Source organism: Vipera berus, assembly GCF_964194415.1.
Source record: "Vipera berus genome assembly, chromosome: 3".
Lineage (NCBI taxonomy): Eukaryota > Metazoa > Chordata > Lepidosauria > Squamata > Viperidae > Vipera > Vipera berus.
This window is the reverse complement of record NC_138204.1, coordinates 168,190,025-168,211,434: the sequence shown is the minus strand read 5'-3', so window position 1 is coordinate 168,211,434 and position 21,410 is coordinate 168,190,025. Positions and strand designations below refer to the sequence as shown.

General features: G+C 38.7%; 1 protein-coding gene across 2 annotated transcripts in view; it reads right to left on the bottom strand.

Annotated features, from left to right (window-relative positions):
* Nucleotides 1-21,410, bottom strand: part of YES1 (YES proto-oncogene 1, Src family tyrosine kinase) — a 76,469-nt gene that overhangs the window by 35,034 nt on the left and 20,025 nt on the right. The window contains exons 2-3 of one of the 2 annotated variants that reach the window (XM_081322994.1): nt 19,515-19,674; nt 2,611-2,883 (exon numbers count right to left, since the gene is read on the bottom strand). In XM_081322994.1, coding sequence (XP_081179120.1) covers nt 2,611-2,875 — 265 coding nt within the window. In that variant the 5' untranslated portion in view covers nt 2,876-2,883; nt 19,515-19,674. Of the gene's footprint in view, nt 1-2,610; nt 2,884-19,514; nt 20,159-21,410 lie in introns of those variants that run through there. The other variant, XM_081322995.1, reaches the window with a different exon arrangement.

Below are 21,410 nucleotides of genomic sequence, written 5' to 3'. Positions count from 1 at the left end.
TTTGCACTGTCAGGTCTGCTGTCTCTGGCACTTTATGCTGTATAGACGCAGATATGCGGCTTCCCGAACTTATAAGCTGCTGACTCTCCGGAACTGCGTCATGACGTAATGGGGACAGAACCATTGGCACCAAAGGGGTGGCAGAGGAAATGGTCTGCTTCAGCAACTTCCTCGTCTCTTTAAGTTTTTTAAGTACTTCTTGCTGCTCCGTTAATGAAAGTAAAGAAAAAGTTTCTAAGCAGGCAGAGTCAAATATCTCATCTTGCATTAAGCCAATTGAAGGAAATTTCACAGTAGCTGGAACCAAAACCTCAGCCAACGTTTCCTTTGTAATGCTAGATCTCCTCCCTGTTTCAGTTAACTTACTTTCCCTATTTCGTTTACTTTTCAAGTCAGATGTCCCATGCGCTGCACCACTCTCCCTAGGGGCTCTCTGGATCAATGGGGTGACTTCACTACTAGAAAAAACTCGGGTTGGTAAAATCTGGTAAAAAGCCAAGAATCCTCTCATTCGCGTGAGCAGACTTGGAAAGAGCTGTTGTTTGAACTTAAGAAGAATTCTGGAATAATTATCACATTGTGGAAGATATTCATATGCTACCAGATCTATTGCCCCCTTGTTACTCCGAGTAAGCTGTGACAAGGAGGTCACTATCCGTCTTTTTGAAGTCCATCTACCCGCATTTGTCTCAGAATTATATATGTTCAATACAATCTGCTCCTTCAACAATCGCCTGCTTCCCCCCACACACCTGTGCCGTGGGATTTCAGGCCCATCCAGGTCACCATCTTTTTTCCCGCCATTACAGCCAATATGCTGTCTACTTACTCCTTCCCTCGTTCGCACCATTGATGATATCTGACCAGGTCGTTCTGTCTGGCAACCAGTTGAAATTACCTGCGGCTTTTCCATCTGTACCGCAACAACAAGATTGATCACAGAGTCCAACTTTAAACGCACCTCTGCAAACTGGACAAAAATGGCCCAGACTGTCTGAGAAGTGAGCATGCTGTGCCGGCTGATGAAATCCTTTATGCTATCACTTAGCTGGTTTTCAAGCCCTAAAGCTGATCCACTATGATTGTCAAACTCCAACTCTAGTCCCTTATCCTGGCTTGGAGCTGACTCACTTAAAACCGCTGAGTCATTTGTCATCCAATTACGCGGAGGGATTAGCGAGCCTGTCAACTGGCTTCTCAACTGGCTCTCCTCGGCCTGCGCCCACAGATCCCACTCCAGGGAAGAATCCCCAAACAATGCCAAAGCCTCGCAGCTATCCGGCAGGAGAAGTGGAGAGGATGCATGACCCACTGCAGATGGTATAGGCTGACAGAAACCGTCAATTTTCTGTTGTTTTTGTATATTGATTCTATCTTCCTTACTGTTTGGTGAACACTGTGCCGTCTTTCTTTTCTTCCCCTTGGGAGAGGCCATTGGTGTCCTCCATTTTTTATTTCCCTCTGCCCTTTCGCCGAAACGCCGAGACCACCAGAGCTTGCTCTCTCGCGTGCTAGTCATTTCCAACTCTAGGGGCTGGTCCTCAATTTCCTCTAATTCACCCTGTGAGAGCGTCTGGAGACCATCAGCTTCATGCTGTCACAACAAAGTGCTCTGTGCTGAAGTGAGTTATTACATCAGGTGCCATACGAACACCATAAATCAAAATAGCAAAAAAAAGGTTCATAAGGTAAACACAGCAGGGAAAGAAGAGTTTAAGTGGGATTAATTATATAGCCATATCTACTGACTCATTGGTGCACAGCCACACCGGCACAGCTGGAGGAAGAAAGTTCAGTACAGGCAGCCATGACCCAGCCAGTAATTAATCTCATCGTATGGTTAAGTTGAACATCGACAAGTCTTGTATGTGGGCTGTTTATCCATACAGGTGCGCAATATTCCGCTACAGAGTAGCAAAGCCCAAGGGCTGCGCATCGAAGAGTTGGAGCTGAAGCTCCCCAAGTTGTTCTGCATAGTTTTTGCAGAATGTTGTTTCTGCTGTTAACCTTGGCAGCCAAATTCTGACATCATGAAAATTATTCATAACTGAGGTTCTTTAGATGGTCAAGTGACCTTGGTTTTTCCCCCTTATAATTAAAGGAATCATTGGTTTCATCTTAGTGGCGATTATCATTAATGGAATCTACACCCAGACATGCATGATATTCACAGAGGACATGGTTCTGCTGAAAAACTTTAAATTCTATGAATTTTCAAGTTTGCACCAATGTAAAACCTGTATGAATTCATGGATAATCCTGAAGAATCTTTCATGTAAGTAACTAAGCATCAGTCTTACATAAAACCTGGGAAGTTGATAAATGTACTAAAGAGAAGTCAACCATCAGTACAACTGTTGGTGCAGAAAATTGTTTTGTACAATTTATGTATTTATTTTTTAATCATCTTTTGCACATTGCTTGGAGCACAGGATACTCATTCCTGTTTGCAGCAAATCAAGCTTTTCTCTAGTACTGCTTGACCTTTGTACAAACTTACACATTTTTTTAATAACATAACACATTTTAGACTAAATCACGTACAACTCTTGCTTCAGTACTACTGAAGGTTTTTTTTGTATCTAATGGTAACTATCTGACTATGCTTACCTGTTAGACTACTAGGATATGGACATGGCACTGGAGAAAATGAAGAAGATGCTCCTCCGAAAGGTGTCATACCAGATGACCCACCAAAAGGAGTCATGGAATGGCTATTAAAATTAACCGATGATACTTTTACTGCAGGTGACTTATTAGCTTGGGTTGAATCGGATCCATAATTGCTGGCATGGGAGGTAATTGTCTCCGGAGTATTCTCAGTTCTATATTTCATGGTAAGAGTTTTATCTTCCTTGCTCTTAATGCACCCCATGGTCTTTTCTGTAGAGAAAACAAAGGATAGTATTGCAGGTGAATATTTCATTATTATTGAAACTGTTAACTAAATATTTAGAATAATTTGGAGACATATTAGATTGAGACATTTTTACTCTTTAAAACAAAGATTTTAAACATCTCTGTCTACAATTAGTAGATAATCCACATGCCATTAGAGTTTGTTCTACGTAGTAATATTATTCCAGCTTGATGGAAAATAATCACCCAATATTATTAGAAGTAAACCTGAGAGAAAAAAAACCTGAAGCTTTAGTCAGTAGTTTAACATCAGCCTCCATGCCTTGCTTTCAACTTTAGGCATTCATGTTTCTAACCAAAGAAAAGCATTAGCTGTGACTCTGGGTCTAATGAGTAAAGAACCTTAGAAATTTGGTCTGCTTTATTTCAAAACATTCTTTCCAACATAGAGACGCACCTCAATTCTGCACAATACTTGGGCCAAGGTTTCAGTTTGGGGAAAAAAGATAAGACTTCCAATAATAGCTGGTTCCTTTAATAATAAATAATAATTGCTTTATAGCTGTTGAAGATTTTGATCCTAGTAGGCCCTCCAGATTCCCTTGGACAGAAAACCACCCCCAAGAATTTAAAGGTATGAACCTGTTTAGTGGAATTCTCTCTATATTACATCCTTGTACTTTGTCCTTGCTGGAAAAGTCCATTTGATATTTTAATCAATTGAAATTAGAATACTTTTGGTGACCTCTTTTTGCTCTCTAAACAATGAAATGATATATGGTTTGATAATGCCACGTTACTAGACTAATGCTGAAAATGACATGCCTGATGGTAATTAAACTGAATCCAAGCACTGATTTGAATTATATGCTAAATTAGAATTATATGCTTACAATCCAATTAGCATTTGTGAGTCAAGCTCTTATAATTCAACAGGAGAAACATTGCATATATGAAAATTGGAAAAAACACCAGCTTGCAATAAAACTGATAAAACACAAAACCTAAAAGGTTCCTATAGGGTACCTTTATGGATTATCACCAATATGTACACTGATATAGAACAGATAGATTTTAAATAATATTTTAAAAAGCACTGCATTTCCAAGAAGATAACCTATAAGAGTTACCTTTATCTAGCAGCTAGAACTCTGTCAAGCACCTATGAATTTTTCTCATTATTTTAAAAACAAATACAATTTACAAAATACACTATGGACTATGCAAATCCTTATAAAGGGAAGTTTCTTACTCCCACACATGCTTCTTTTCAATATAAAGAATATATCAGAAGTAAGTTTTCTTAAAAAGCAAAGGGATACATACACATTAGAATTCTATCAAAGACTGAAAGTTTTTAGTAGAAGGAATATTGCCTTCAACCCTCCCAAACTATAGGGACAATTTATTTATATATACAGATGTATGCACATTTGTGCAATTTGCACGATCATCAACTTATAAATTGTGACTGATAGCTAACGTAAGATTAAAAACATTGAAAAACCCTTTGAAGAACATAAAACCCCCAAAACCATAATATTGAATGAAACTAAACCACTGGAGGTATACTGTTCCAAAGGATAGGTGCTGAAATCAAAATGATAGGTCTCCTGCACATCACTCAATGACCCTGATTCATAGAGTAGACTTTAAGTATGCCCACTCTGTTGTATCTTGAGAAACAGGCAGGAACAATAAGAAATAAGTAGTCCTGTAAATAACTCTGCTTAATGTAATGAAGAGCTATACAATGGTAATTAGCACCCTGAATAGTACCCGAAGGCCTATAATGAGCCAGTGCAGCTTGCAGAGTAATGGTGTTGATGGTGTAGTATAATTATAACGGTACATAATACTGCATCTGGACCAACTGTAACTTCAAGTAGTCTTCAAGGGCAACCCATATAGGACCCATTGCAATACAGGTAGTCTTTACAACCACAATTGCGACCAAAATTGCCATTGCTAAGTAAAACAGTTGTTAAATGAGTTTTGCCCATTTTATGATATTGTTTTACCACAGTTAAGTGGCAACCACACTGCAGTTGTTAATGAATCATGTGGTCATTAGGAGAATCTGGTTTCCCCTATTGACTTTGTTTGTACGAAGGAACACAGCAGCACAGAGGCTTAATGATGCTGGATGTGCTGAGCAATTGCCAGAACTCTGTTGGTTTGAGTCCAGCTCCCTGAGATAGGGTAAGTTCCCATCACTTTTCCTTAGCTCTTGCCGACCTAGCAATTCGAAATCATTATTTGCAGATAGATAGATAAGTACACCATTTCAATGGTGGGAAACTGCTGGCTGCATTCTGTGTTGGGAGCTGGAATCGGTGTTGGATCTGTTCAGATGCGATAGGCGAGAAACAGTGGAGGAAAGCCCTGGATAAGTCAAGTTCCTTTGACAATCCTGCAGGCCAGTTGGTGTGAAGCTAGTTCGCCTTCTTGTGGTGCAGTGGTGCAACAAATGGACTAGCAACTGTCAGCTGCCAAGAGGTCTATCATGTGTATAACATAGTAGCCTCCCTGGACTTGTATGCTCTATGCTAAATAAATCTGCTTGTTGGAAGGCACTGGGAAGATTGCAAATGGTGATCCCATGACCCTGGCACAATGTAACTGTTGTAAATATAAGCCTGTTGCCAAATGCCTCAATTTTGATTACATGACAATGAGGATTCTGCAATAATTATAAGTGTGAAAGTAATTTTTTCTGCATTGTAACTTTGAAAAGTCTCTAAACAAATAGTTATAAGTCAACAACTACCTATAGTCCAAGCAGGATATAACAAGGAATTAGTGGGTGTGAACAGGTCTTCCTGATCCAAGAATATTTACAACAAACTCTCTTGGCCATCACTGCCACCTGGTTTTAAACAGCACAGAGAGTTCAAGAGGACTTCTCAAACTGCATACCAGTTCTATCTGGGGAGTGCAACCAAAGCAAAAGTAAAGATGGACATCTTCAGATCAAGGAATCCCCAAATCCCTCAGCCACTCAGTCTTGACAGGGTTAAACCAAAGTTTATTTTTCTCTATCCAAATCCTTCCGAGGTAGGTAAAATGAGGACCCAGATTGTTGGGGGCAATTAAGCTGACTTTGTAATAATGCCGCTTGGGGTGTGTGTGAAAGCCCTAATAAGCAGGCATATACATAGAATGAAGGCTACTGCTAAGCTTGTAAGCCGCCCTGAGTCTTCGGAGAAGGGCGGGATATAAATGGAATTAAAATAAAATAAAATAAATAAATTGTCTTAACAGCTTGGTTGGCCAAGGATAGAGATGCATTTCTAAGTATTAACAGTAAATTGATGATTTTTAATCCCAAGATAATGATCTAACCCAGTGGCTTCATGTAGATATTAAACATAAAAGGAGAGGATGTAGAACTCTAAGGAGATTCATGAAAGAGGGATCTATGGCTAGACACCTTTCTCCCCATCTACACTGACTGGAATCAACACAAAAGGATAGAGAATCATTTCACACCTAACTCAGAAGCCAATCAAAAATGATACCATGATTGATGGTATTAAAACCTGTTGAGTAATCAAGGAAGATCAGAATGGATGCATCACCCCCATCCAGTTGCAAAGAAGGCTATCTACAAGTATAATCTATGCCATCCACGTACTAGGGTCCAGCTAATGTTTTCTTCAGAATCTTCTGGATCTGCAAAGCAACCGTCTTCTCAATCACTTTCCCTAAAAGAAAAGTTGGGGGCTGTATGAACATAATCCAGCATTGTTGAATTGAAGGATGATTTCTTGAGGGGATAGATCATTGCTTCCAAAAGCCACAGAAACCACCCTTTCCTCAAGGATGCATTAAACACTGCCCTGAAATCCTGCCCATTTCTCTCTGTCCCCTTATGTCAAACAAAATTAAGGCAGAGTTATTTTGAGTTTCTTTCTCAAATTTGCTTCAATCTGTGTAATATTGCTGTAAATCACTCCTTAACTGTTCTTTCATACCTTCCCCAAGGTCATCTCTAATTTCATTTTACACCAACAGCACACACTGAGGTTCCTCTGAGTCTAACTGTAGGGTGCAAGTCTTATGACAGCTGCTGAATGCAGCCAGCCCTTCTCCAGCCAGTTCACTCCTGGTCCCACTAAGCACTGTCTCCTGGGTCACCATCACCACCACTGTTCAGGTGGAGATTGAGAATTAGATCTGAAACCCACTGCTGTCATCACCATCTGAGTGAGCATCACAACCAGCTCTGTAGCCATCACCAGGGCAGTGCTACCAGATATTCCTCAACCAAAGGTGGTACCCCATTACCATGTGCTTCAGCTGCTGCCACTCCACTTTTAAATCACCACACAATTCAGATATCCACATAACCCAGTTTACGCCTAGATAAAATGTCAGCCACTGAGCAGATTATTTGGCCATCCAAAAGGCAGTGTCTGTTAAAAACAGCCATGACATTCAAATTTTTCTGATCTAATTATGAGCAATCTATGATATCCAAGTACAGTTATTTAGTCCAAAAGAGAACTGTATCAATTACATTGTTATGTGTCTCCTTTTGTGTATAATAGCCTGTTGCTATGCAGTATAAATACAATTATCAAGAGATACAACATAATTCTGTAGTCAGAACTGGTCAGCCTGAGGAACTTTAGAATTTGGCAGAAGGATTTAATCTATGATATCATCCAAACTGTAGAAACCAATATTTCAGCCACATTTGCACAACATTACATTGATTTGAATGTTTAGTTATGTTCTGTTTTAAGTTTTTCCAAATCTTTAGACACTTTCAACACTTTTTGGGCAACATTCTTGTTCTTTCTCTGGGAGAAATTGACATGTTATAATGTAATACTTTATTTGACAATAAGTGCAATAGCAAGACAAAGATGAGCATGTCTTTAAATATTGAAAAGGTACATAACCGCATGGCACATAAAAATATTTTATTCATATTTTAGAATATGTTTTAAAACTTAACAATTGACTAGGAAGAATGTGAATAAGAAAACGTGAATCACAACTATTTTAAAACATGTAAAATTGTTCTGAATCATAGCTCAGTCCATAGTTTAAACATTTCTATCCACAGGTGTTACTTCTCCCTATAAACCTTCAGCAATCATTTTGAAAATGTACATAGTAACAATTTGGAAAGTAGATACAGGTTAGTGACATGAATCATATTAGTATAAGAACTGTTTGTTACAAAGCACATGCTTAAACCTCTCACTAAAAGTTAATGGTAACATAAACTAACCCTCCTGCACTTTTCCTTGGAGGCAAATTCTACTGAATTAAATGGGAATTGATATACCGTGAATGCAAAAGCTTTCAATCACAAATGCTTACTTTTGCCTGAATTGTATAAAATGAACTGTTTTGCTTTTGTCCTTGAAAATGACTTTTCTGAAAACAATACAATAAACTCACTAATTTTAGGGATTACTATCAGAATACAAGCAATGGGAATTTACAAAGAATGTGAACAGGAAACATAAAAAGAAAAAAGGATGCTTCCATTTATAATATTCCCACTTCCTATCCTGAACGTTCATTCTTCCCCTCTGCATGTCAGCATTTCCACCTTTTCTCTTGTTTCATTATCTCCCATGTAGTACGAAAGCAAATAAAAAGCAAATGACAACCACAGTAAGTTATATACAGTACAGGAACACAGGCAGTTTAATGGTTTGTCACTTCCCTTTCCCAGCTAAAAAGCAGGTAAAAGAAACTCCTTCATGCATATTAAGAAAAGCAAAACATCATGTTTTCATCTTTGATTGACAGTTACATGCAGACTTCGATTTGTGGTTTTTTCCTTCCATTCTGGGTTCAGTATAGACAATTAAAGGTAAAGGTAAAGGTTCCCCCGCACATGCATGCTAGTCGTTTCCGACTCTAGGGTCCGGTGCTCATCTCCGTTTCAAAGCTGAAGAGCCAGCGCTTGTCCGAGGACGTCTCCGTGGTCATGTGGCCGGCATGACTAGACGCCAAAGGCGCACGGAACGCTGTTACCTTCCCACCGTAGTGGTCCCTATTTTTCTACTTGCATTTTTACGTGCTTTCGAACTGGTAGGTTGGCAGAAGCTGGGACGAGTAACAGGCGCTCACTCTGTTACGCGGCACTTGGGATTTGACCCGCCAAACTGCCGACCTTCTGATCGACAAGCTCAGCGTCCTAACCCACTGCATTATCTTTTCTCTGCTATACTTGGCTTGGTGTAATAAAAAAAAACTAGTAATGGTCTGTTATTTTAATGCTATTAAAAAGAAGCACTACTTTTTGACAAAGCGAGGGCAGGCAAGACAGGAGAGGTTCAATGTTTAGCTCATTTACCATGTCTAATCACATCCCAGTACTATTCATTTTCTGCATGTGAACAACTGGTGAGATGCATGTAGTGGCTTAAATGCAGAAATCATTTCTGAAGGAGAATGGATTAAATTACATTTTTAAAAAACAAACAAACACTATTTTAAAAGATGTAAACATAATGTAATGAAATTATTCTATTCATATTTGGTTGAATAGGGGTATTTATCAATTTAGAACAGCCCAAAATTATGCCAACACTAGCTGACAGTGTCTTTTTACAACTTCTTTCACACTCATGCAAAGTTAAATCAATTTGGCACTCTTTCTGCTAACCAATTGTGTCCTTAAAGTCTAAGAACTATTCACTGAATTGAATTGCTCTATTAAGGACTGTTAGTTGGCATGGGGAATACTGAGTCGACTGACAATGTGCTTCAGTCACAAAGAAGTTGCAGCAAGATTTTCTAAAAAACACAGTTGGGCTCTATTTAAATGAAGCTAACTAAATAAGATACAAATAAAGAATGTTTCCGGAAAAGACTAAAGGTTCGGTGGCCTTATGGCTTAAGCCATATTTGAAAGCAAAACCAAACATGTGCATATTTCATTAAAAAGGTACACACTAATTAAATACTGTATTTTCAGTTACCCTTTTGCCTGCTTTTTTTAAATGAAACATATTTTGTATATTACCAATTATAAAGAACTCTTTACAAAAAAAAAAAAAACTTCTGGATTGTTAAGATTCAAATACTTCCACAATAGTGCAATGCCCATCAACTCAGAAATAAATCTCACAGAATTAAATGGGGCTACTCTTAATGTAAATACCGTAGATTAATTCTTATAGAATTTATGATTTAATCAACATGTGCAGTGTTGCAGAAATATGCAACATTAAATAAACACACACAAGGTATATACGATACAGGCAAATTAGAGAGCTCTTTATTAATCATTTCACTTCACACAGGCACCATATGCACTATGCAAATATAACATATTTGCTAGTTCAATATTTGCATATTGAAAGAGCTAGTTGTATGATCCATTTCTGGGAAAGACATCTTAAATCCAAAAGAACTTTGTGATTACTGAGTAAGAATGTATTGCCCCTACTGAATAACCAGTTTAACAGAAGCTACTCTACATTGCAGTCAACCCTGAATTAAACTGATTATTGAGAGGTGAGTTGTACAATTACTGACAAATTATATATAGTGTGACAGAAAACTATTCCCTGGAATAACCCTATTAAGTGCTTTATTTGAATTAATTTTAATTATAAATCTACACTGAATTAAATAATTTAATTTTTCTCCTACCCCTAGTTATTAGAGTGTAATCCCTGATAACTTACTCAAAAGCCAAGTACACATGTTAGATGAAAATGATTACATGCTCTTGCACTGAACTAAGTCGTTTTAATGTGGTTTTCCATTAAATTTTAAAACTGAAAGTGACTAACCTAACGGATTTTAATTGCCCTAACAATTTTAAATATCATATTTTAGTTAATTTTTCTCAGCCAAACATTACTCACTGGATTGTTGCGATGATAAAAAATTGAAAAACAATCCTCACATAAACTGCTTTGAGCTCCCGAAGAAAAAATGAGATATAAATAAATGTAAAATCACGAAACTGTGTCTCACTTACTTTGGCCGTGTCACGCAGGGAAATTCACTGAAGAAAACAATTATGTTTAGAAGAATTTGTGGTAAAAGGAAACCAGGCCATGAAAGAACAAGTTGGCTGGACACTATCTAAGAGCTGACAACAGACCGAGCATAGAAAAACTCAAAGAAATAGTGCAAGATGAGAAGATGTGGAGAGGCTTGTCCCATAGAATCACCAAGAGTTGGACCAATGGAACGTATAATATCATCATCAGCAGCACCATGGAAATTAAAGTTTGGTTGTTTGATTGCTTTTTTACTGATACACTGATTCAAGAAAACAGCAATATTAGACATTTTTCTGTCTTATATCGCTAATTTGAATTTCTAAAGGGTTCAGACAACATACGGTGCTCAATCAACATAGTCTTGTAGTGCTTTAAACATAAAGTAACAGTCTTGTAGTTTTTCCTGTAGCAGAACAGATTTGCTGTTTTGCCACATAGACACATTTCTAGGGTAGTTAAACTTAATCACATTTCTTGTATGATCTGCAACTTGTTTTTAACTGTATGAAGAATTACCATAAATATCTATTTATAGATCATGATGAGAGAAGGATACTACGTTCTATCATTGAGGTTATCTCTGATGAAAGAGTCAGAAAAGCAAAAATCATATATAATAGTAAATGCATGAAACTTTGAAATCCCCCCAGAATTCTTGTGGGTTTTTACTTTATTTTTGCTGCAGCTAACATGACTACTACTTTATAAAAACCTGCTTAACAGTATACAAAAACATTAGTTAGTTTACATTTAATAATGAATCTAGAGATTGACATCCAATCTTCTCAATAAATTCAGAGATATTACAAATATTTTAGAATATGTAGTGCCAATAAACTGAAGCTCAAGAAAGGCTAAGTTGTTATTAATTTATAAGAAATGTGGATCATGTGGGGCAAATTCACTGGACTGGTTCACAGAAACATTTGGCAAACATTTAGAAAATGTAACCGCATGACCAACATCTTTAACAAGGACATGATGGATCATCTCCGTTCAGCAGGAGCTAATGAATGTACATCCTATTCCTGATCCAGAATAATGCCCTGCTTATAATTTCTGAGACACGCACTCAACAAATTGACCCAAGTGAGAGGGCATATTGTACCTAAATTCTAGAATATTCATCAATTCAGGATCCTACACTGGCAAAATCCTGAAAAGAGATTGACATTTTAAATGCTTCTATACAGAGATGGAAAAGGGTGAGACCTTCCTGATCTGAAGGTGAACGACCAGATGAAGATTTGAATGGCTACTTGACAATGTTATTCTGGGCGTCATGTGGAACAGAAAAATAAAGGAAAATGCCATGCCAAGAAACTCAGGCCATCTGTCCTATAGCTGGCTGAATACTTATTATCTATCTCTCTTGCATGAGCACAATCTGAGAACATTGCACTATGTATACACAAAAAAACAATACCTGTTGGAGGAAAAGAAGCAATCACTGCACAAGGTCTAAGGTATAAGAGCACCAAGCAAAACCACTTTTAATCCTGTCCTTACAAGTAAACATATTGATCTTTAGTTCCTATGCAGTATTTAAGTACTGTATGTAACTACTTATATTCCAAAAAGTGCAAATAACAAAACTTTCCTCAAATCTTTTTTTCATGTAAATCACAAAGTCCATTGTATGACCAGCAGTAGTAACCAGAACATTTTTAACTGTTCCTCCAAGGGGGCTTTCAATGTATATTTTCCATCAGAGTTAACTTTAATAAGCAATGACATAGGAGCATCAAACTATGGGTCACCATACTTCATTTGCTATTTCCTGACAGTAATGTACAGGCAAAGAGCATACTGCTTTTATTTTCTATCTCTACTGTGCTTCCCTGAAAATAAGACCGGGTCTTATACTAATTTTTGCTCGAAAAGACGCATTAGGGCTTATTTTCTGGTTAGGGCTTATATTCAGTGAAATATGGTACTAAATGTATCCGTCTCTGATAATCTTAACTGGAGCTTATTTTGGGGGTGGGGCTTATGTTACGAGTGTCCTGAAGAATTATGCTCTTATTTGCGGCGAAACACGGTAATACAGTTTAGCAAAATCTATTTGGGTTTTAAATGGCTTAAATTTAATTCTGATGAATTCTTCTGTTATCAGGACTCTGAATTCTTAAACCGCTGGTCTGGTCAGAGAATATAGAAATGGAATTACATTAAGTTTTACTGGAAACAGGTTAGCCCATAAACATTTTGTTGATTGATTGGAACATCATCTCTTTAAAGAGTTTGTGTGGTTGATTCACCAAATTGGCATAAGATTTTTCTGCATGCAAGTCCTCTTTTGTTGCATAGGACAAGTCATCTTAATTAACAGGTATAATGGTCCTGCTTTTAAATTGTGTGTGTGTGTGTGTGTGTGTGTGTGTGTGTGTGAGGGGTGTTCAGTGATGATCAGAAGCATAGTAAAAGCCCAGTGACATTTTTCCACTTGGGTGAATAGATAGGGAGCTCCCTCATACTACAGGCTTGACTTTTGCCAACAATTTCCTCTCTTTTGATTCTGCCATAATTGTACTTGGCCAGGTATGCAAAAATGATTTGGGACTTGTTCCATGATCACTAAACTTGTATAATGAGCTATTAGGAGTTACCACCATGCAAGGGCAGTTATTATTTTTGTATTGTTTCTTCTAGTTGCTGAATTCCTGGTTAGCAGAAGGTTCCTATTCTCCTCAACTAACTTCCTGATGGAGCCTATCTGTTCTCTGAGTATCTGTCTCCTTTGCACTGTGTAGGCAAAAAATAAAATAAAATGAGAAGTTGTAGAATGTAGTAATATAAGAGGATTTAAATCTGTGTGTGCAAAAATTACTGCCCCCTTTGATGATTTTACTATGTGCCATGAAAAGATATACTATACAATAGAGGATACTATTGTGTCAGTGAAGCAATATACTGAATGAGTTCTTTTCCTGCCACTACACACAATGGATTTAATCTATATTTAATTGACATGGGTGTTATTAACTTGCCATACTATGACTTAAGAGGGTCAGCATTGTTGCCTTGGCTCTATCTATTATAAATATTGCGTTCTATATCTTGTGCTATAATTTCCTCTTAAAACTTAATCATGCAACAGCCTTTATATTGGCTATGACTCACAGTATGGCAGACATATTGGATTGCTAATTAGATTTATAAGCCTATCGCTTTGACTTGTTAATTGGGGAGAGTGTGATTATGTATTTTTAATTCAAGTGAAATAGTTCTATCTTCAGAAATTCCATCTACCAAGATAACAAGTAGTTCTTGGTTTATTAGCACAATTGGAACCAGAATTTTCATTACCAAGTGATGTGGTCATATAGTATAGTATCACATAACCACATCATTGATGGCAATCCTGGTTGCCACTCTTAACTCCAGGCACATGGGTTCTTAAGTGGGCAGTGGAGGGAGTCCCAGATAAGAAGCGCAGGTGGGGAGTGCGGGAGGCCCCGGGAAACTTGGCACAAGATGTGCCTGATTTCTGAGGGTGCTGCAATTTGGTGCAACCTCAGGGAGGCTAGAGAAAGAAGGTGTGAGGTGTGTGCATGCATGTGTGTAAGCTCAGAAGGCCAGGAAAATAATATGTTGTGGCTCAAGGGCTTCATGGTGTGCCACAGCCCCAAGACGTCAAGAAACCTCCGAGCTGTAATGCAGTGCCCCTGGAAGTCTCGGCTGCCCGTCCGTGCAGCATAAAGCTGCTACACCCCAAGAAGCCCAAGCAATATGAAGTAAAGCTGCCAGACCTCAGGAAGCACAAAGGGGTTTCTTGGCATATTAGGATTCTGGAACTGCAAGAAGGATTTGAGCTGCAGTCGAGCATCAAAAGGGGTGCTGGAACAGCAATAAGTTAGGAGACCAATTGTCACTTCATTCAGGACCGTTGTAACTTCGAACAGTCACTGAATGGTTGTAAGTTGGGCATTACCTATACTACCATTCACAATCTCGTATTCTCCAGGTGTATTGAAGCTTATGCTGGCAGAGGATAATAGATGCTGTACAACACTTCAGTGGGTACAGGGTCAGAAGGGGTTTGGAATATGATCCTTCTGCTTGTCTTTGGAATGATGCAAGAATAAGTATTTTTTCTTAAGGTGATTTTTTTTAGATAAGAAATATTTCATTGCTCTTAAAGTTGATTTTGGTAAGTAATACAATAAAACAATTTATTCTGTAATAAAAACAAATAAACAACTCTATTAAAAATATATAATTCTATATGTAAACATGGGGACATGCTGGGCTCCCAAATACAGACAGAAGCATAGGAAAAGACTCATCCATACTTATAGGGAGATTTCTAGCTTTTCAGAAGTGTTCTAGTCTTTGGTTTCCCCATTTCCTTGTCTTGGACTTAAATGATACTGTTACATTCTTTAGACACTGGAGTGCACAGTTGTGAAGTTTTGGTGATTGGATTTGGAAGTTAGCATAGCTTCTGAGAAAGAGAAAATGAAGCCTAAAAATTATGCCATCACCCATACCCCAAAGCTGATTTCTCTCACAAAGTATTTTTTTAAGGGAAAGGGAATTGCTCTTTAACTATTTAAAATTAGCTGAAGAAAAGATGGTCTTCTCTGAGCCCAATTCCTCTACCAAACTAAGATCCTCCAAATGAAAAAGGAAATAAAAACAAACTCTTTGTATTTAACTGGACATAATGACTCCTGCCATACAAATTATTAAAATGTAGCAGATTCTACATGAGGGAGCAATTTCAAAGTTATTTATAAAATGACTACATCATAGGTTATCACCAGTACTGAGATGAATAAACACTCTGTTGTCGTATCAATTAATCACCCATTAGATGTATTTTATGGTTATAAACCAGAAGCTGAAAAGCAACCTGACAGTAGGACAGGCTACTGACACTATCAAGACACTTGACAAATTAGGCATATTTCTAGGATACCTATTTCTGATTACGGATTCACCTATAGGGGAAATTGTGGCAGTCCTATCTCAGAATCTATAGGAACGCCCAAAGAAAGAAGGAAAATATAATTCTCCAAGGCAAATATTGGATGGAGAATGAATTACAGGTGAGAATAGATGATTTATATGTAGATGATTCAAATATAGATTATTCAAATGTAGCTAACTAAATGTTGCTGGCTTGGAACATAACACAGCATATTTGTCACTGCATATCTAGAATTGTCAATGCAAGTATCAAATCATCTAAATTCTCAGATAAAGTGAGAGTAGGTAGGAGCTGTGTTTCCAAGACAACATATTGCCAGAAATATGCAGCAAGGTTGAAGCACTTTAATCAACACAGTATATTTCTCAGATTAAACAAAAGATCCCCTATATTAAAATAAAACAATGAAATTGTTAAATATTGCATGGATTTAGGCACAAATGAAAGAAATGAATAGACAAAATCTGATGTTTAATTTCTTTATGTTTGGGAGTTTATTAGATATTGCATTAAAATAAATGGAAATGCTTTCAAATACATGCACTTAGTCAGTATAGATTCTCCAATCTATAACAGTATTAAAATTATTCTGCTGTGTCAGTGATTCTTAAGCAATAACTCAGCCTAGGATGCTTACCAAACTTCATAAGTACTGTTTGTTTCTTCTGCCTTGCTTTTAAATGAACAGACTTTGTTAACATGTTATGTCATTATAGAACATAAAAAAATGAAAACTTTCCAAATGTCTAAAAGTTTGGAATTTATGCAAGAAATGAATACTTAAAATTCATTGTTCTTATTATGATGTTATTTTATCAATATAAAATTGTAATTATTATAACAACTGGGAACACACTGGCCTTGTTCACATGACACACACTGGAGGCAAACAGGTCACATGAACTTGAAAAGTGGTTAGCATCCCAAACAATGAATCCTAATGGAATTCAATGTGGCCCAAAACAGAACCAGTTTTAGGCTAAATTGCTCCTGCCTTTAGATCATGTTCTCCTGACATCATGCTAAGCGGTGTAATGCATACTTTGTAGATTCTCTTTGACTTTGTTTATTTATATAACAGAATTGGTCTGGACTGGTTGTTGCAGTGAGTTATATTCTGGCTTAGCAACAACAAGTAATCATATTCTTGGCTTATGATTCTGATTTGCAAGGAGAATCAGAAGTTCTGATTCAGACCTTAACACAAAACAAGCTAAGAGTGGAAATTTTGCTTGTTAGCTGCTATCATTGGTAGCAATGCAGGTGTAATATTTTCTTGTTCTTTAACAGGCTGAAATTCTAAATAATTCATACTGTATGTCCAAATCAATGCATTAACTGAACAAATTTTAACAGTAGATATTTCACAAGATTATTATAATCAGAAGTATGTGTATAGTGCTTAACCAGTTTAAAATATCACACCCAACTTCACAACTGATTAAAGAGTTTTAAATTGTGAAAGAATTTATATAAATGGCATGATATATAGCACTTGGTACACAATTCTATCTTTTTTATACATACCTATTTTAAAAAGGATCCTGCCTTGCATTCTGGCAGTAGATTAGACTTTTTTTTCTTTAGAAACATTTAGAAACATGCAAATGCATATTAAACAGTGATTTTTCAGATTATTGTGTTAACTGTGGGACTAAAAGACATATTTTAACATGTCTTTACAATATTAAAGGTTTACAGGTTTAATTTGAAATCCCCTTACATCAGACATGTCAAACTTGCGATGTCACATGACATCGTGCCACGTATCGGGATGGTTTTGCCATTGCCGGCAATGGGGTGGGCGTGGCTTCCAGATGACGCAGAGAAAAGGACCCTCTATTTCAGTATTTCCTACACCAAGCAGAAACATCTCCAGGGTTTGTGTGTATGCAAATGGTGAACTCTAGCAAGGTGCCAAAACACTGTTTTAGGAATACAGATATTCTAAACAAATTTGAGCTTTTAGAATACTGATGGGTTTTGTTAGGCACAAAGAACTCTCCTCCTTGATTTTAGGTCTGGTTTATATCACATTAATGAAACATTTTCTCTACTGCTTTACAAAGCATAATGTATTAACTTGTTTTGACTCAATTCATTCCAAGTTACTTTAACTAATAATTTAACTTGTAATATTTTATTAGATAGTATGCCTTATTTAATATAACTTGAAGTAGTGCCAACAAAAGGTTCTCCCTTTTAAGATATGCAATGGGATTCTCTTACAAAATGTACATGAATTCCCAATACATATATTAATTGTAATGAGGCTAAAGCCAAATCCCATAATTTAAAATCTAAATATACATACGATATGGAATGGGATGTTCATTCACTTTCTTGGGTAGACAAATGCTTACTACTTTTTTCAAATAAAATATAAAGTTTGTCAAAATTGTTTTAATTGTAATTAGGTGAAATTGATCAAAATGTACAATTAGAAATTAATACTTAGAAATTAACAGAAATCTATGAAAATCCTGTATATGTTGTACTGAAGATTGTCTTTCCAACTTAAAGTACAGCATTTCCCTAATTGTCTATTTTACTATTTTCTTTGCATTATCATACAATATATACCATTTTACCACAACAGAAGAAAAAAGAGCAGGGCTTGAAGGAAGCCCAAACTTTTTTTTTTCTAAAAAAAAAAATCATATGAAAATTTAATGATTCTTAAAACCTGGCTCAAGTTTCTCACTTAATAGGTTGGCAAATAAGCTACATCTCCATTGGGATCGAAATTAAGAAATCAATGCTCAGTTATCTCGATTGCAACACCACTTTGCTACTTTTGTTGCAGCCATACCCTACTTAAAACGATTTTACGCTATAAGGAACGACCTTTGTATATACTCAGCAGCACAGACACACATTTGAGACTCTCTACGTACACTTACGGGCAGGAACTTTTCCTGGTGTTAAGGAAACTGAAAATGAAGGAGAGCGATGAACAGTTTGAAAGGGGACACCTGAAGTTCCCCGTATCCTATTTCCTCCTTTTCCTTTTCAAAGGAAAAAAAAGGGGGGGGAGAGGGGGAACCCGAGTGCAACAACCTGCCGTGGAAATCGATCATAACGACCCCCCCCTTCCTTTCCAGTTGGCATCAGACTGGCAAGAACAAGCTAAGCAAACAAACAGAAAACGAACAGGCTACCGCAGGGGTCTTCAAACTTGGCCCTTTTATGACTTGTGGACTTCAACTCCCAGAATTCCTCAGCCAGCTTTGCTGGCTGAGGAATTCTGGGAGTTGAAGTCCACAAGTCATAAAAGGGCCAAGTTTGAAGACCCCTGGGCTACCGGAAGGGAAAGAGGGAAGAAAAGAGCATTGCAGGGTTTTTTTTAGGACGAAGCACTTGAAAGGGACCCTTTGAAGTCTTTCCACACCCGCGCGAGGCCGGCAGGCGCAATCGCGTCTCGAAAAAAGCACCCTGCCGGGTAGAAAGGAGGAGGAACTTCCAGTAAAAAAACTTTTTTTTTTGGGGAACGGAGGGGGGGACCACCCCCACCCCTCCCCCGAGCGCCTCCCAAACCTGCTACTCGCAGGCGCGGGGCTGCTACGAAGCGGACCCAAGAAGCTTCCCCCGCTCCTGAAAAATGGGCAGGATCTTGCGGGGCCTAGCGCTCTCCAGGCGCCACCGCCTCCGCGCAACGAGAGTGGAGAAGGGGAAAAGGCTCGGGGGGAGGAGGAGGAGGAAGAGGAAGAACTGGAAACTCTCCTCACCTGGTGCCCGCGGGCCACTCCGGGGGAAACCGCCAAGCCCCCCCTCCCCTCCCGCCCTCCTCTTTGCAGGGGAGAGGGCGCTCTCGCTTCAGCTTCAGGACGAGAGGAGCCGGTCCGGCGCCGAGTCTTGCTGCTGGGGAGACTCGCGTCGCTGCTGCTCCTCCTCCTCCTCCTCCTCCTCCTCGGTTCAGGTACAGTCCGACGTGCTCAGCCCTGCCACGACCGCCCCATAGCCTCCGGCCAGGGACTCCCAGGGAAACGGCGAGCCCAACCGTCGCTTCCAGAGGCCGTACCTCAAGCCCAGGCCGGGAGGAGAGGGAGGAGCCGGGATGCTCGCCTTTCCACACGCACCAGGAGGCGGGCGACGAGGCGTTGGGTCCCTTTCAACGCAGCCCCAGTTCATCATCCCGACCTAACATGGCGGCCGCCGGAGACCCGAGGAGGGGAGAGAGAGAGAGAGAGAGAGAGAGGAGCGGGAGGCGGCCGTGGTGGCGGCAGCAGCTGTTGCTGAGAAGCAACTCCGGCTCACTCCCGGCGCGGCGGAGGCAGCTCCTACTTTCCTAGCTTCAGTTCGGCGGATCTCGCCAACGACCGACAGCGCCCCCTTCCTCTGGGAGCCGTCAGCCCTGACCTCCCGCTGCCGGGGGTGGGTGGAGGTCAGGGCCGGCCGGCTGAGAAGGGAACTTGGAATTGCTTTAAAAGGAAAATGCGGGGAAGGGAGCCGGCGGTTCTGAGAGCAACCGGGATCCCGGGAAGTTTCTAGTGCAAGTTTTGTTCCTAATAGCAGCAGAGTTAAAACTTTTCATGCGCAAAATGCTGCCTGGGTTAGTCCACCCGAGCAGCTTCGCTTTACGCGGAGCTGTAAATCCTTATTTCCACCGACTGAGGGTGAGGGATAGACTCGTCTTACGTCTGGTCCGACAGCCCTCCCGAAATTTGTTGAGCAGTCCCTTCCAGGGCAACTTGTTTTCATCTAAAATTAGTCAGTAGAATAGAATGGATTGCAACATTTTAAATGATCTACTAAATAAAACAACTCCTCCCCTTCCTTCTACCAGAGTTGTCTTGCTTAACGATTGAACAATCACTTACAACCCGAGACTTTCCAGCAATGATCCTGAAGAAGGTTCTTCCATATACCTTTTGAATAATAAAGAAACTATTCAGTTTGAAGCAATATCATCTACTAACCCATGAGCAGTATTGGAAATAGTCTCTTAATGTGGTGTAATTAGCACACTTCTGTTACAGTGATGTGCATTCATTCTTCATCTGAAGAATGGTGTGCATTCGTTCTTCATCTCAAGAATGTTATGCACAGTAGTTGTTTTCCATCCAGTTATGATATAGTTTTTCACCACAAGAAGTCTTAAGAGAAGAACATTAGTATGTTGGATAGCAGTGTAAAGACGTACTAGTGTGGGAGGAGCCTAACATTTTCTACAGACTGAAAATCTGTTACAGATCAATATAATTATACTAGCTTTGAAAAAGACTGAGATTCAAAGGTGTCAGAAGGGTTTGTGTGTGCTTCCATTTTTGTGGCTATGATTGTGTGATCAACACTGCCTTTTTACAAAGCTCCCAAATTAAAACAAAAAAAGTTGGCTTTGTTCAGCAGTCACAGCTGCTATCTTGACCTGTTTTGCTTCCTCCCCCCCTCCAGATGCCCTGTTGGGATTTTTTAATTAAGGCCTTTTAAGTCACAGATGCTCAGAGATGTAACTCATTTCATATAATTTATTATAGACATTTGAACCTTACCAATTGCTGAGAAAGAAAACATGATTAGCTTTTGACAGTGAAAGTGTATTACTAATAAAACAAGCTGCTAGACTGATGAGACACATTAATTGAAATGACATTTTTTTAAGAAAAGTAAGTTGGCAGATTTAT